Genomic DNA, 17,638 nt, shown 5'->3' on the forward strand with positions numbered 1-17,638 from the left:
ATAAATAATTCAGTTAGCCGCTTAACGCCAATTATATTACGGCTGTAATGAGAATTAATTCGACATTAGAGCTTACCCGCGTAATCATATTAATTATTTACAAACAACGTTGTTAAACACACAACAAGTAAAGGCAGTCTATTTTTTTAATTAAACTTTTTATTTTAGTAGAAAACAAATATAAGTAAATGTAAATCTATAGGATAAAATCAAAATCATATGATTTATTATGCGACATCTTATATTACCATCAGACGGGTTATATATTTTTTTGCCACTTAAATTCGAAAATACTTCAACTACATATTTTAAAAATCTATTCAACTATACGAATTTTACATTATTAGCAAATAACATGAGCTGTATTTTATTTTAAAAAAAAACTGTGCAATGCCTATTATTATTATATATATTTGTACGGATCCAAATTGCACAAACAAACCTTCCGTATACAAATATCAGTGAAACTCATGTCAAAATCCGTCGCGTGTTTTAGAAAGTCTAAGTGAAGAAACTATTATGAAACTGTGACCATATTTTGCAGGTACTATTTATATTATTTTTACAACTTCTTTTCACTTTTTAACTATGTCGATATACATACATAACAGGAATTTTACATTTGGTGGGGAAGGAATTGTTAGTAATATCGACTACCAGTTTCATTGCTAGCAATATACCCTGGGAGGTCGGCCTCCACGTGGTCCCCCTGGAAACCAATGTGCTGAATTCCAGGTGTATTCATCACAATGGGCTAAACTAACCTGTCTTTCCATTCTCACCTATCATCCCTCACTGGTGCCCCACCAGCGTATACCGTTAGCGCCGACGGAGCTAGCATTCCATTATCACCTATTAAAAAAAAACGGAAAAATTACGAACTTACTTTTACTCCCCTGAAGAAGACTTCCCGATGAATTTAAAACAATGGTCGGAAACGACAAACACAGTAAGTGCGTAAAATTTTCATTTTTGAATACACATAAACCTATTATTATTATTAAAATTTTAGCAAAAACCAACCGCTGAGTTTCTTACCTATAATTCTTTACTCAAATTGCATTCCGAATGGACGGTAATGAGAAAATGACTATTCAAAAATGCTTATATCTAAGTTCACTTCAATAACAATATGTCTTTCTTTCATTCCTTGTTTATATGTCGTATCTTTATAATATTTGAAAGGCTTTTATGCATGATATCGTGTTATGGTGTCGTCTTCCAACGGAGGCATAATTAAGTCTCGTGGGGCGCACCGAAGTTACATTCTATATCCCATTAACGGAGATAATTGTAACATAGTCTAGCTTATTGTATTTGACACTATTATTATAAATTTGATATACGAATTCCCAAAATAGTACAATGAAGAAGGAAAAGGCAAATTATATTAATTTGTTAACAATTAAAAATATAATTTTCTTCAGAACAAAATCCGCTTACAGCGAAGCAAAAGGAAGAGAACCTTTAGAAAATTAAATAGAACTCAATCCTCATCATCATTATCATTCATCGTCATTATTATAACCACGTTGCCTATCATTGTCATCGTCCTCATATCAGCTGTTACCTGTCCACTGTTGAACATAGCCCATAGACTGCCATAATACCAATGGGGAGATTCTTCTAGTAGTTGCCACGCTTGGCAAGTTGATTGGCAACACAGTTTGACTTTTAGTCATGGCATGCCCATACAAATGTAAAATTATCTTGTCCAATAACGAATTAAAAAGAGTAACGGTTGAGTTTCGTACAAGTTCTTCTCAGCAGATAACAAATTCGAACGCAGCAGTAGAATAGAAAAAATACGATTTAAAAAACTTTTTTCGAATAAAGCTTACTTCTATTCTATTCTAAAGGATTCCAATTATATACAGAAGTTTGTAGTAAACTATTATGTTTGCGAAAGATCTCGTTGTTTAACTGAGTATTGTCACGATTTTGAAATAGTGTTTTTTTTTTTGCAAAGTTGAAACCTAATTTTTGTCTTCATGCCAAGTCTCTTGTGAGACAGACGGGGAAAGGATAATCTAAGAGTATATAGATAGAGCCTCGAGCCTCAATAACAAGTCAAATTTTTGTCAACTTATCGTCAAATTAATTGACTTGTTTTTTTATGAATTTTTTATATACTTCCGCATAAAATGTATCTTGACGTATTATTTAATAAATAAAATGAGTATTTACGTATTAAAAATGAGACTGTTTCTATATAATCTAAAGGTATAATATACTTGTTATAGATTTCATATATTTACGTTAGAATGTCGAAAAAGACAGAATAAGGGCATTTATCCCCATACCTACCATAATATAAATATACGTATTTTACCTCTAAATTATAATGTTACCCATCAAAATACTAGATTTTAACATTTTCCTTGCAATTATCTGTATTTGTATTTGCACAATACGTTTAAAGTACAATATAATATTTTAATATTCAATGAACTACGTAACCTCTACATACGTTCAGTTCCTGTGAGAGAATAAAACAAAATTATTTCATAAAAACATTTACGTAGGAAATTCGCGTATGGGCATTGTGAATTTCCATACACAATTATGTATCACATTAATTTTGCATTACAATTAGTCCCGTGAAATATTCGCATGATGCACACTAATCATTCAGTCGGAACGCACTCTAAATAATGATAAACTTGCTAAATCAGAATATTTATCGCCATTTATCTATCACACGTATGGGCCGGCACGGATACATTATTTGGCCACATATTTGGGTATCTACTCGCATTCGCTTTTGGATAGAATTTGATTATTATGATTGTGATAACAAACACTGATTGTTTCCTGGTATTATTACATTTGTATATTTATTATAGAATAATAGCTATAGTTTACAGAGGCGTAGGCTGTCAGTACTGCAACACACTATAGGCAGTCAATGGGTAAACTATACATAAACAATTTCAAATTCAATCTATTAAATAATCCAATTACAAAATAAATAAATTAGTAATGTACATTAATAAATTAACGAAAAATATAAGTTTACGTTCACATACATAAAACTAAGAACAGACAGATCCAAATTTTTATCTAGTCACAATTTTTTCTTTAATGGATGCTAATGGAAGTATAACCCCGCCACCAGTGAGGCTTAATAGATAGGAATGAAAAAGCAGGCCAGTTAACCCATCATAACGAATACACCTAGAATTCAGCATAATGGTTTCCAGAGGGGGATCACGTAAAGGACGACCTGAGAAGGTATATTGCTATTTCTAAAGGAGGAGTCAAGAGTCCGGAACTAGCGTGCTTACATGAGACAAATTATGAAAGTGCAGGAAACAAGAGATCTATGTAGGGGTAATTAGTACCCGATTCTCTCTGCCTACTCAGCAAGGACTTGACGTGAAGATAGACAGATATGGAGCGATAAACAAGCTAAAGATCTAAGGATGAAAAATAATACACATTTTCTATAGAATGAACAGCACTATGAACCATATGGTTATGTAAAGTTTTTAATGAGCATGAGAAATGGTTAAACATATTTTCGTAATAATTACGACACAAAAATGTTTAATGCAATTAAACTGTGCAAAGTACGGAATAATATCTATAAATAAAAAAAAAAGTAAAACAATATTAATCCGTTCTTGAACATAAAACTAATCGAGAAGGAATTATATCCTTGCAGTATATTTGATAACAATGCAATAGTGCAAATAATACATTTATCGGAGCCGTGCTTCAACCACGTTAGTGTAATAAAATAGATATTACAATCAGAAAATCTAGTCGCATCTAGCTACCGACTGGGTACAGTCAGACGACAAAGAGGATAATTTTATTATAAAGGTCCATAAAAACTGATAAAGCTGACGATTTTATGAATATATTGTTTATGAAGATAGTACGAATTCACTATAATATGACTTAAGTTTTATTAGAGCCAATACATACATGCAATAAAAGTAAATAATAGCGAGACAGAATTTAATAAACGTAAATATAGCGTTGAATAATAACTATCATAAATTATATTGTATTTTATAGTCGTATAGTGTATACTTAATGATCGAAAGATGGGCAGCAGCGTCCTTCTTAAAACATCACCGAAGTTAGGCAACTGCGGTTGCAAACCCGCCTGCCAAGAATGGCAACTACCGGCAAAACCCTCCCTTATAAGAAAGACCTAAGTTCAGCAGTAGCCTGATGACACTGTTATCATCAAATCAGCCGTTAACTGCCCACTAGTACAGTATAAAATATAATAAATAATGATAATAAATTCCTCCATGTTTACAATTACAACATATTTATGATTATATAAGTACTTTTCTGACCTTAACTTATCGTTAAGTTTGTTTGCAGTAAATATAGATGTTCTCTCATTGATACATTGAAGACGAACTTCAGATTTTTTTTTTTTATTAATACATGTTATTTATTATAAAGAACCTGATTTCTAATATATATGCATGTGAACGTAAGACGACTTTTTCTTTTGAGGGATAATTTCAGCAGAGAATTTATTCCACAGCCAGAACGTTCGCGGGAAGAAACTCCTCTGGAACTCCACTGTATGCGACCACTTAGGTGCTAGTGTATAGATTAATATATTACGAAAAAGAAAATACTTTACAAGACTCTTATGATTTTTAATTTCGTTAATAAAAAGATCATCGTTAATATGTCTGAAGAGATTCTGTCCGAAAATTAAATAATAAAAGAATATTAAATTTATAAAGAAAAATGTTTTTATCGCTTACACGTGCCAATCTTAATAAAAGAAAAAAATATCCGTGAACATTAATAAAAAAAAATCCAAACATACAAAACATGACGTGTTAAATCCAGGTTTTTGTGTATTTATTATTATTCGTCCAAATTCTCATGTGCTTGAACGTCACTCAACATCATCTGACGTATAATATGTATAATATCTAAGATATTGAAAACGATATGGCCCAGTGATATACTATTCAAAATTTATAGACCTCAAAACTCGTGAGTTCGAATCTAGCGGACACCAAAAACTTTGCATGTCAAATTAAATTTATCACTCTCCAATAATAGAAAACACCAAAATAAATCTACCTATAAACGTATTTAGGGAAAGACCGAAGAGGCAGTGCCCACCTTAGAACTGTCTGCTATATTCTTTAAGTTGTGATTTTTTTAAGGGGCCACGTCTCTACTGGAGAATAATCTGAAATACGCCAATTAATCCATCTTCCTCCAGCCATGTTGGATTCTAATATTCTCGGTGAAATATAACCTTGTCGTATATTACATTCACCACAACGGTTCGACAAATGTCTCTGGCTATCCCTTTAGGGATTACAGTCATGAGCACAATCCTTGACTAAATACTACTGCTACTTGTGAAAATGACGCCCTCTGATGCTAAAAGTTTCTCGGGCGCCTTCGACGAATGAATGCCTCTAACATGGCTTAATGGATGATAGCTTTAGTTACCCACCGCAGCACAAAGCAGATGAGATTTTTTTATATGATCCAAATATGAATTCGAAAATTCAGAAGTTTATATTGGGATCGATCTTGGGATGCCCGTACCGCAATCAAGCCATCATCCAAACAAATTGTCACAGTTCTACAAATCAGATTTGCCAGATAATATAACTGCAATCAATAACTTCATCTTAGATGCAGTAAGACAGATCACTTCACCGTCACCGGATTTGCTGAGAGCAATTCTCTAACATCGCATCGGCACATCGATCACGTATTATTCTGCCGACGGTACGCAACGGATGGAGCGTATTATGCTCAGATTTACCCGTGTTAATTTAGAAGTGGGCCAATGCACCGCCCGGTGCGATGGATCCAACTGTGCTTGTATATGGTCCGCATTATCTACTAAACTACTGCGTTGATAACAATGAATCAGTGCTGGCATACTATATTACTCTTCACTGAAGGTCTGTCTAATATAACTCGACTAACTTTATATTACCATAAAGTTATTACCATAAGGTATATAATCAACTCTATAGGTACACCTACTTCTTGTTCCAATCATATTTCTGCAGCCAAACGCCTCTGTTTTTATACGTGTTTCGAATTGTAATATGGAATATGGCAGTGAAATCATAGAATACGGAGTTATAACACATAAGTTCTTTGCAATGCCAATCTGCAATTCAATGAGGAGGAGAGGTCCTTGAGTGGCGGCCCCGTACGGGCAAACTCAGTGTAGAGCGACCCCCACTAGATGGAGTGATGACCTCAAATGCATTGCAGGGAGTCATTGAATGCTTATGACAGTCTATGGGAGAGGCCTATGTTCAGTAGTGGACACATAATGGCTAACATGATGATGAATGCCAACCCATTAGAACTACCATAACTGTTATATTGTATTTTGTGATGTCCATGGTGCTGTTCATACTTAAAGAAAACAATTACCATTCTCTACTTTAAAATAGCATTACTTTCTGTGTTTTAGTTTCAAAGCTAAAAATGAATACAATCTTTGACACAGATGTGGAATAAAATAAGTCTAGAAGTATCTAAACACCCTTACTGAGACTCCTTTTAAAGTTAGCATGTCCTTCCGCAACCATATCTTAAACATGAAAATTACCTGAAACAAAATAACAAATGTAATTATTTATTTATTATTTATCCGACAACCACTTAAACATTAAAACTCACAACTACATACATAAGAAAAAAAATAACACTTGTAACTTAATATTAGGCAGGCTTTTTAATATGACCGTATGGTCCCGGGATAGAATAGACTACCCCTTCCTTTCCCATGGGTGTCGTAAGAACCGACTAAGGAAGAGCGAGGAATGGGCAGCAGCGTCCCTCTTAAAACATCTCTAGAGCCTGACTGCGGTTACAAATCTGCCTGCCAAGAGTGGCAACTACTGGCAAAATTCCTCAAGAGGGAGGCTTATGTCCAGCAGTGTACAGTTAAAGGCTGATATGATGATTTGATGACTTTTTAATATAACAGATATTTTTTTCACAAATTTTTAAAAATAATTTCCTATGAACTATGTAATAATACATAATGGGGGAAAGGGTATATTGCTAATGGACTCTCACTGCCCCATTGCTAGCAAAATATCCGATCAGATCGACCTCCTGGAAACCATCGTGATATATTATTGTTGAATCCGTCACGATGAGACAACTAACCTACTGGCAAACCCCCCCCCCCCCCTCCTCCTTATAGAGGAAGCCTATGTTCAACAGTGAACGGCTGATAGAATAGAAATGAGAAATATTATATACTTATTTATGTAATATACATATATAAAAGCAGGGTTACATACTTTAAAATGTAAAGACTATACCCATTCCTTTCCATAGCAAACACGAGTTATATAAATAAACAGCATTGAAGCGGTCTATTTTCTGTTATCAAGATAAATGTTTTAGAGGAAACAATTCAGTTGAAACAGGAAAAATTAAGAAAGCCATATAATATTTCTTAAAGGAAATCGGTGTTTGGCATTTTCTTTTCAAATTTCTTTTAGAAATTTTAGAGTATTCACAAATAAACAGTGACTTCAAATACAGCAAAACATAATATAGGACTTATATAAACAATATCGAACGCAAAAAGACTGAAATAATTTAATAGAATTAAAGACCGATCAAAATTCGTGAAGATATCGTGATACATATAGGTGAAACGGACGCCTTAAGAACCTATTCCTTTTTAAATTAATTCAAAATATTAATTACTAAGGCTTATAATTACAAATTCTACGCTATTTACATATACAAAAAAAAAGAAATCAAAATAAGCAAAAGAACTTCTTCTTTATAATACATATTCAAAAATGGAATTTCGTTTGCAATTTGTCTATTATGGCCTGAAACGAAAAATAAACTAAAAAGTCTACTCTACCCATTCACCTTAGCATCAAATCATTTTCCTACGGCAAACACCACCTGGAGTTCATCAGAGCGACACAGCCTTAAGATTAGCAATCTCAGGGGAAAGTATTAGCTCACGAGACGTTATTTACCGACCGCCGGCTGATTTCAATCGGGTCTTCGATTTGCAGAGTGGAACGTGTCTTATAGTGCTGTGGGTGATGTCGACATCGATAATTTAAGATTTTGTTGTACAGAAAATGATACTATCAACACGGGACTAATATAGAAGTAGCTCTTTTGATTAAGAAATAATCAAAAGTGCTTATTTCTGAATATTACACAACCACACTATGAAGTCAATTCCCAGTAGCTGTAGTCTCGAATAAATACGACATTGAAACCTTCAAAGAAAGGGCATATTCTCTCCTAAATACCAGTAATATATATAGAAGTACTACTAATTTTTAGGAATTGTAGAATTCCTACAATATTATGTAAACTTAGAATATTTCACATGCAACAAGTGAAACATCATTATCATATAATAGGCAAAATCATACGTCGCTCAAGCTAAGTCGCTTCATATTGACTGCTAAAAAATAGCACTAAATTAAATTACAGTAAGTCATCAGCTGCGCTTTGTTAATTTTAGTCGTGATATGAAATCACAGTAGACATGCCGTAAAGAATAGCGAATAGAAACTTTTGCACGCTATACAATCCTATTCAATCGCTATCCAATCGCTTGTTCTTATCATAAAAATCATATTCAATTTTTAACAGCAAATACTAGCGAGTATAACATTAGTTATTAGCATGTGAAAATCACAGTTATCATTTTTTACATATGATATCATCGTAATAATAAAAGGAATTTCATTAACCTGTAGTGACTTACCGTCAATGAATCAAGAGCCGCATGATTTTCCGTTCAGTCATTTGTTTCAATCAAATCGAAATTATTGAATCGATGTTTTTTTTTTATACATCTTAGTGAAATGTAAATGGCAAACAAGCTGAGGGCCCACCTGATGGAAAGTGGTAACTGTCGCCTATAGATATGAACAGTACCATGGATATAACAGAGTATACTGTTTCGCCAATGATACCCCCCATGTGTTGCCATTCCTAAGGAATCGGGTGTTATTTCTCTGTACTCTGTAAATTCACGCCATATCCCACCCTTCAAACCGAAACACAGCCATGCAGACACAACTGCTTTACGATTGAAACACAAATGGGACAGAGGTAAGTTGAAACATCATATCGATTATTAAAAATTGATAGAAATGTATCGATGTGTCAGCACAACCCTAACATCTACAGTAGTCACTCAACTATGCGAATAGACAAGAATAGATCGATCCCACCGCAACCTCAGAAGATTCAGAAACGAAATTTCCGCTGATGACAATGCAAATCGCACCGCTCATGTTATCTCACAATATACTTGAATAGGACATTAATGATGTCATATTATCCTTAACATTATAATGTATGATACACGGCAATATCAAAACTAACAAGTTGTATTTAAAGAACAGCAAATCGTGTGAATGATGTATATGACAGAAATACCCGAAATATATCGATATATCAGAACGTCCCTAACGTCTATAGTAGTCACTCAACTATGCGAATATACTCGATCGATCGCACCGCGACCTCAGAAGACTCAGTAACGAGGCTCCCTCTGGTGACAATGCAAATCGCGCCCCACATGTTAGCTCGCGACGCAGTTGAACAGGGCATTAATGACGTCATATTATTCGTGGAATCATAGTATATGAGAAAGCCGTAGAAGACAGCATTGCTAAAGGAACTGTACCGTGATATTAATATTTAACTTCGCTTTTATTGGATTCTCGACTTCGCTTAAGTACAATTATTTTTATTTCGAAATACTAGTGATATCCCGTAATTTTAACTGTGTCAGAATAAAAGTCATTTGAGCATGAGTAAAATGTCAATGATTGGTTTATATTTCTTTAAAAGATTCTAAAGTTCAGTTACTTTCTAATTTCATACATTATTTCTTACTGAGAAAACTATTCACTTTCTTAAAAAAATATACCTCAATTTAAACTTGGTTTGAAGGTTTTTTAAAAACATATAACAGCAAACAAGTTAACGACCCACCTGATATAAAATGGTAACCGGTCGCCTATAGATAAAATGAGAAACTATGTCCTTTCGATCTAACTTAAAATAAAAATTAGCCTACATTTACTAACAGAGCAATAATTATTTGCATTACAGGGAGTCAGTGGATGCAGGTGGCTCAGGACCGTTCTTTATGGCAATCTATTGAGGAGGTTTAAGTCCAACAGTGGACGAATAATGACTGAAATAATGATGATGATGAATAATTCATTATTTTATTAGTGATTACAATTTATATTGAACTCGAATACTTAACATTGTTCAACGTTCTAATTTCAAAATTAACTATTTTGCCTTCAATCATAGTGCTCAACCGAACTCCGCCGCCGCTCAGTGACGTATCGAATTGCAATCTCAAATCGAATATTCGGATTGGCGTCAGACTCGAGAATTCCTCGACAAAATCCGTTGTCGCACTTCGAGACAAGACGTTAATTCGACACTCATTGTGATCGATTCGATCAGGTGGCGGTGTGAATTATTTATATCCAATTGATATGAATAAAAATGAAGTATTTGTATAATGAATATTATAAAAATGGAAATATGATTGGGAAATGATAAACGTCTCTTCTCCAATATTGATACGATTTATCAGACATCTGAATGTCCGAAATTGTAAACGTTATATAAAAATATTTTAATTTTTTTCTTTTTAACATAACAGAAGTATTATGTGTACATTACGTTTTTTATTTATTTCCCCTATGTAAACCAATAGTAATTCAGTAGTAGAGAATACAAGTAAAAAACCAATTAATTGATTGAATGTTTCAATTTGTTACTAATTTAATTTAGTGTCACTGAAATAAATTCAAAAAAAGAACTTAATTATCTCTTCATTAAATTCTATTGAAATAGAGTAAATTAAATTAAAACCTTTTCATCGAGTATTATTGAAACATTCTATAATTAAGGTTTTAGGAAAATAAAAAAAAATCGAATTTAAATAAAACATTTTGTGATCCATTTCCTGACAGAAAATTTAGACACGAAAAAATAACAATTATTCGGCTCCATTTCAGGCGATACCATCTCCATATTGCATTTGAAAGCTGTTAACACGTCTGATCGAACAATTCACAGAATTAGGACATTTCAAAGTAAATAGTCCCACATACCGAAGGGATCGTGTCATTTGTTTTGAACTTTTAACAATACAAGGACGCTCTCGGGTCTCGGGACCGAATGACGTTATATTTTTTACGCCACTTATATGTTTACATTTATATAGCAGCGCCATCTAGTGACGTGTTGCATCAAAATGGATAATTTTTAAAGTATGATAATGTAATTAAAACCCCCACCTGCGCTAACGGTATACGCTGGCGGGGCACCAGTGAGGGATATGTGAATATGAAAAGCAGGTCAATTAGCCCAATGTGATGAATACACCTGGAATTCAGCACGATGGTTTCCAGTAGGGACCACGTGGAAGTCGATCTACCAGGGTATACTGCTAGCAATGGGACTGGTACACTGGATTACTAACAATCCCTTCCCCCGCGTCAAAATGGGCAATTATAGGAGCCATACAATTACAAATTAAGATACCCTTATGAGAAATTAGGTAACGATCAATCCAGACCTTCGTCAATCCAGAAAAGTTTGTTTCATAAATTGACCTGACTGGGAATTGAACCCGAGAGCCTATTTATGGAAAGTAACGTACCCACCACTACGCTTCTGATATTAAAGACAGCACGAAAGTAAATTTATGTATCTTAACATTGTCTGGTCTGATCTGGATTCACTTTTTCAATTTTTGCCAACCAGTCCTTTACACCCTGTATAGAATTAAAATTAATTCTATTTTAACTACAATAAATTATCAATAAGAATAAAATAATAATAAAATCAATATTAATCAAATTGTCTTAATTAAATTAATGGAACATCACTATTTTAAGAATTTGCGCAGTTTCATTGTAATCAGATTGCGCAAAACCAAAAATTATATGTCCCACCGCGAGATTGATAAACCAGTATGACTATATTATATATATATATATATATATATATATATATATATATATATATATATATATATATATATATATATATATATATATATGTAATTGATATTAATTCAATTGTCTTTATTAAACGGGAACATCACTATTTCAGTTGTAAATTATTATAAAAACAGTATACAGGGAGATTCCATGCAATCCGATTACCTATGCAAAGCCAAAAATTGTACATAATACAATTAAAATTAATTCTATTATCCACGGTATGTTATCGATATTAATCGAATTGTCATCGCTGTTTTTAATTGGAAATTATTGTAACAATACAACACAATATACGGTGAGTTTCAATGTAATCCGATGTCGCGGTGCACGTTAAAAAGCCCAAAAAATGTCCGCTCATTAAACCTCGCGGTCTGATATTAATCGTTTAACCGCAATTCGATGCTATTATTTTACATTTCCACGCTTTTGACGGATAAAGCGGATAATGACATTTCGGGGCTTTCCGGCCGCGATATTGTCGTTTTGATGCGATCTAACGATTCCATACAAGTATGTACGAATCGCATATTAACGATCTGAACGCCATAGTGGTTTAACATATTGTTTCAATTAATTAGGTTCGATTTCCGAACAAGCGAAATTAACGGAAAATTTAATATCATTTTTCGTTTTTGCTAATATTATAAATGTAAAAACGAGTTTGTTTGTTATCTCTTGTCGGTTTAACCGCTGAAACAATCGTCTTAAAATTTAGCATACACGCACGCAGACACGAGAGAAGTCACGAGTAAAAGCTAATGATCTATCGTCATTATCATCATATTAGCTGTTTACTGCTTACTGAACATAGGCCTCCCCCTTGAAGGGTTTTGCCAGTAGTAGCCACGTTTAGCAGGCGGGTTGGCAACCGTAGTTATGGTTTGGTGGTGTTAAGAGAGACGATACTGTCCATCCCATTAAATTAATTTAGCGACCATTTACGACACCCACGAGAAATGAAGGGATGGCCCATTCTCTGACTAATGATTAATAATTACAATAATTCTAAGACTAGATGACTAATATTTATAACTAGCGGCCCGTCCCAGCGTCGCACGGGTGGACAATTTTACATTTAAAAAAGTGGCCATTAAGGCTGCACACGCGACGGAAGCTTAAAAATGGAATAACTTCTCCCGTTTTCCCAACATTCCCCTTCACTGCTCTGCTCCTATTAATCGTAGCGTGATGAAAAGTATACTATAACCTGCCCAGGTGTATGAAGAATAATTGTACCAAGTTTCGTTAAAATCCGTTGAGTAATTTTTGTTTCTATAACGAACATATAGACAGACAGCCAAAAATTTTACTGATTACATTTTTAGCATCAGTATCGATCACTAATCACCCCCTGATAGTTATTTTGGAAATAAATTTCATGTACAGAATTGACCTCTCTACAGATTTATTATAAGTATAGAAGATAGATAATAGTAATCTATAAATTCTATAAAAAAAATTAACATCAAAACATCATATAACTTTAACAGACGGTATTACCTAACCAAATGCCTTGGGGGGAAAGGATTGTTAGCAATGGAGTTTGACAGCCCCATTGCTAGCAATATACCCTATATATAGGTCAACCTCCACGTGGTTCCCCCTGGAAACCATCGTGAACAATTCTTGTTGAATTCGTCACGATGGGCTAACTGACCTGCTTCATCCCCACCTATCATTCTTCACTAGTGCCCCGCCGGTGTTTACCGATAGCGCGGGTGGGGCTACCATTCCATTATCATCCATTAAAAAAAACCAAATGCCTTGAATAAACCTTTAACATACTCGTATAAAATCGTCAGTTTTATTCAGTCACACCATTCAATTTGTCATATCCAGATCCGCAGTTAACCACATTTAATGTGGTTGCAACTAAACCGTCATACTAAACTGTTTACTAATAACCTGTCCAAATATGACGACTCTGTCGTTCGAAACTGATTGAAATTGGTTGAATTATTAGAATAGAAATATAGTATGTATTAATAAAGAATAACAGTGTTTTTTATTTCTTGAACAAAGAGAGCTCTCTCTCTTTGTCTGATGTTTCTGTTGTCACGTTAAAATGTTTAATTTTTATTGAAATTCATATGAGATATAGATTAAATAAATAAGAGACAAAAGTGCAATTGGATGGTGCACCATTATCTACTGTTCAACGATAGAATAGATATTCCTGCAACTTTCAGCCGTTGTTCTTTGTACGCACCCCAACGCTGCACCTGTACTACTCAGTTTGCTCGCAGTTATCAGGCTATTTCTTTTCTCAATTCTTAGATAATGATAGTTTTAATGAAAAATTAGATAGCTTTTCTAAATGTTGTTTAAAATTTTTTAATTAGTATAATGAACTTAGGGCTCATTACACGTTTTGGGAAACTGTAAGCAAAGTAATCAATTCAGTAGTTATTTATTAATTTATAAATAAATAACCAATAAATTGCACGACAACCACGGAAAATAAAAATAATAATATATAATTTTTTTTTGTACTACTTAGAATAGCAAACAAGCTAACGGCCCACCTGATGGAAAGTGATAACCGTCGCCTATAGACATGAGCAATACCGTGGATATAATAGAGTATACTGTTTCGCCCATGATACCCCCATGCGTTGCCATTCCTGAGGAGTCAGGTGTATATACCCCACCCTTCAAACCGAAACACAGCCATGCAAACACAACTGCTTTACGGTTAAAACATACATACAATAGGATTTCACTGTACATTAGTTTATTAATTTAAATAATATTATGGACCAAAAGAAAATACGGTACAAAAGGCGGACTTAATGCTAGTAGCATTCTCTACCAACCAACCATTAAAAATATAAATAAATAAATAAATTTATATCTACTTGACAAACAAATCTTTTTTAAGTTGCTTTTAATGTTTAAAAAAAGAAGTAACAAACCGATACGAGTTTATACGTGAGGGACGCAAAATGTAAATTTCAATGTCCGTCCACGGGCGGCCGGTGTTCCTATTTTGTCAGCAAACACGTTTTTAATTAATACGGTTATTTATTTGCGCTACGCCATGACGCTACAGCACTATTCATCAGTTACAATTCATTTATACTTCGCAATTGTTTTGTAAAGAGCTACAACAGTCTCTGAGTGAACAAGTGATGACAAAATATACCTAGAACGTCGTAAGAGACAAATAACAAAACAAAGACTAGAACTAACTCGAAAAAGAAACTGAAAGTTTTCTAAACGTATTATTTTATGTATCGCCATGTAGGTACCGGCATAGAATGGGCCACCCCTTCCTTTTCCATGGGTGTCGTAAGAGGCGACTAAAGGAACCTAATGGTTGAGTGATGGGCAGCAGTGTCTCTCTTAAAACATCATTAAAATCTTAACTACGCCAATGCCAACCTGCCCGCCATGCTTGGCAACTACTGGCAAAACTCGTCATCAATGTCGCAAAAAAGTACCAAAATCAGTACCAATTTTGAGAAATGTATAACGTTATTTACATAAAAAATATAGTCGAGTTGAGAACCTGCTTCTTTTTTAGTTTTTTTTTTTTTTTAAGAAACTTAGAATACTGGCAAACGACAAACCTAATTGAAAATAGTTACCGTCTAATATAAACATGAATAGCATTATGTACTTCGTAAAATACTCTGAGATACCCATGACACCTCTCATATATTGCCATTCTTAAAGGACTACTGTGTCATGCCTTCTGAATATGCCTGTAATTCCATTTCCCCCACCCTTCCAATTGGAACACAATCATACAAGCACAGCTGTTTACAGTAGAAACATTAATGAGAACACCAACAGCATGTTGCATTATATCATATATAAAAAAAACATTAAATTAATATAAAATGTATAATATAGTATATGTCATATATGTGTAAGTATATTTGTTATTCATATATATTTATTCGTTTATATATGTAATTTTAGTATTTATGTTTATCAATAATTAGTAGTACCGCATTCGAGTATTCTGACACTTCCCTATGGTTGACTGGGAGAGAATACTTTTAGCATTAAGTCCGCCATGTACACATATTTGTACTAATGAATAAATAAATAAATAATGCACCTAACATAATTAAACAGTATGAAAAGAAATAGACATATCATTGCATTCACAAATAATGAAACAAAATCTAGTTATTAGAGCAACTAACAACAGCGTTATTACTATTAAAGCTACTGGACTCTAAAGGTTGATTAATTTGATTCTAGGAAACATTAATTTACAGTACACAGCGATGCATAAATCATTTCAATACGAGTATTAGTATAAAGTTTGATTACTAGTGCTATTAACTATTCTGTGGTTTGGTTTAAAGATAAATTAGCATATCTATTATACGAACAAAACATACGTATGTTTATATCTATAACAAGAAGCAAAGTATATACTTCTTAGAGACCTCCCTTAAACTCCATTGTCAAGGCCACAAATACTTTTTCCTCCACAAAGGAAATTATCTGACCAGTGAAAATAATATTCGGGTACTATAGACAGACAAATATATCTAAACTAATATTATGAAGAGAAAAGATTTTATTTTTTCTTACAATAATCATCATCGTCTCGATCATTATCTGTCCACTGCTGAACATAGGCCTCCCCATAGACTGTCACAAGGAACGGTTTTTTTGCAATACTTTTATACTATTTGTAAAGACATTAATGACATCAGTTATACATAATACTTATACATATATACAATGTATAATACACTTCTATAAATAATAATATGTAAAAGTATATAAACAAATCTGAAATTAATACATACACCAACGACAATGTTAATCATGCGGCAGTAAAAAGGTAATGTTAACTAAGTTATTACTATACTAGTTTTTAACCATAACTTCGTCCGCATGTGCGTAATACTCGTATGTTATGTAGCCTATGTCATATTCCATCCCAAATACTTAATGCATACAACAAATTTTATTACGATAGCTATGGTAACAAACTTATTTTTAAATGTATAACATTAATAAGTGTTTCCTGGTAATCGAACGCTTTTAATTTACAGATCCACAACAAGGAATGGTGCAAAAAAGGTCGAAAAGGAGGGCACTGCAGCATGAAATGCGAAGGTACTCACTGCTAACACAATTAACACCTCAACTCCGTTCCGCACCTGTTCTCGCTAAATACGAGATTTGTGCTTTTCATTACTTTAATCTGTGTTCCGAAGTTATTTATCACTACTAAGTAAATTGCTACTTCTATTAATTACGCCTATTTGAAGATGTAACTGCTCGTTTCGAAATGTTTCTTTTAGGTTATCTGCCTAACTATAAATACATTCGGGGGGAAAGAGATTGTTAGCAATGGAGTTCGACATTGCTAGCAATGTGCCCTATCAGGTCGACCTCCACATGGTTCTCTCTGGAAACTATCGTGAACAATTCTTGTTGAATTCGTCACGATGGGCTAATTGACCTGCTTCATCCTCATCTATCATCCCTCACTGGTGCCCCGCCGGTGTATACCAATAGCGCGGGTGGGGTTACCATTCCATTATCACCCATTAAAAAAAAAAACTATGAATACATTAGCTAAGAGCATTATTTCAAATGTTGTATATGGAAAAGAAAGCATGTGTTTGTGAAGATGATGGATGTTT

At 33.7% G+C, this 17,638-nt stretch overlaps 2 protein-coding genes across 2 annotated transcripts in view; one reads left to right on the top strand and one right to left on the bottom strand.

The window, feature by feature from the left end:
* Window positions 1–17,638, bottom strand: part of LOC113509430 (uncharacterized) — a 142,581-nt gene that overhangs the window by 84,371 nt on the left and 40,572 nt on the right. The window lies entirely within an intron of this gene.
* The window catches only part of LOC113509431 (lysozyme-like), a 39,964-nt gene that overhangs the window by 20,335 nt on the left and 1,991 nt on the right, over window positions 1–17,638 (top strand). The window contains exon 4 of the mRNA XM_026892774.3: window positions 17,042–17,105. Within this exon, the coding sequence (XP_026748575.1) occupies window positions 17,042–17,105 (64 nt within the window). The remainder of the gene's footprint in view (window positions 1–17,041; window positions 17,106–17,638) is intronic.

This window comes from Galleria mellonella, unplaced genomic scaffold (assembly GCF_026898425.1).
Source record: "Galleria mellonella isolate WM207_F2 unplaced genomic scaffold, CSIRO_AGI_GalMel_v1 utg264, whole genome shotgun sequence".
Taxonomy (NCBI): Eukaryota; Metazoa; Arthropoda; class Insecta; order Lepidoptera; family Pyralidae; genus Galleria; species Galleria mellonella.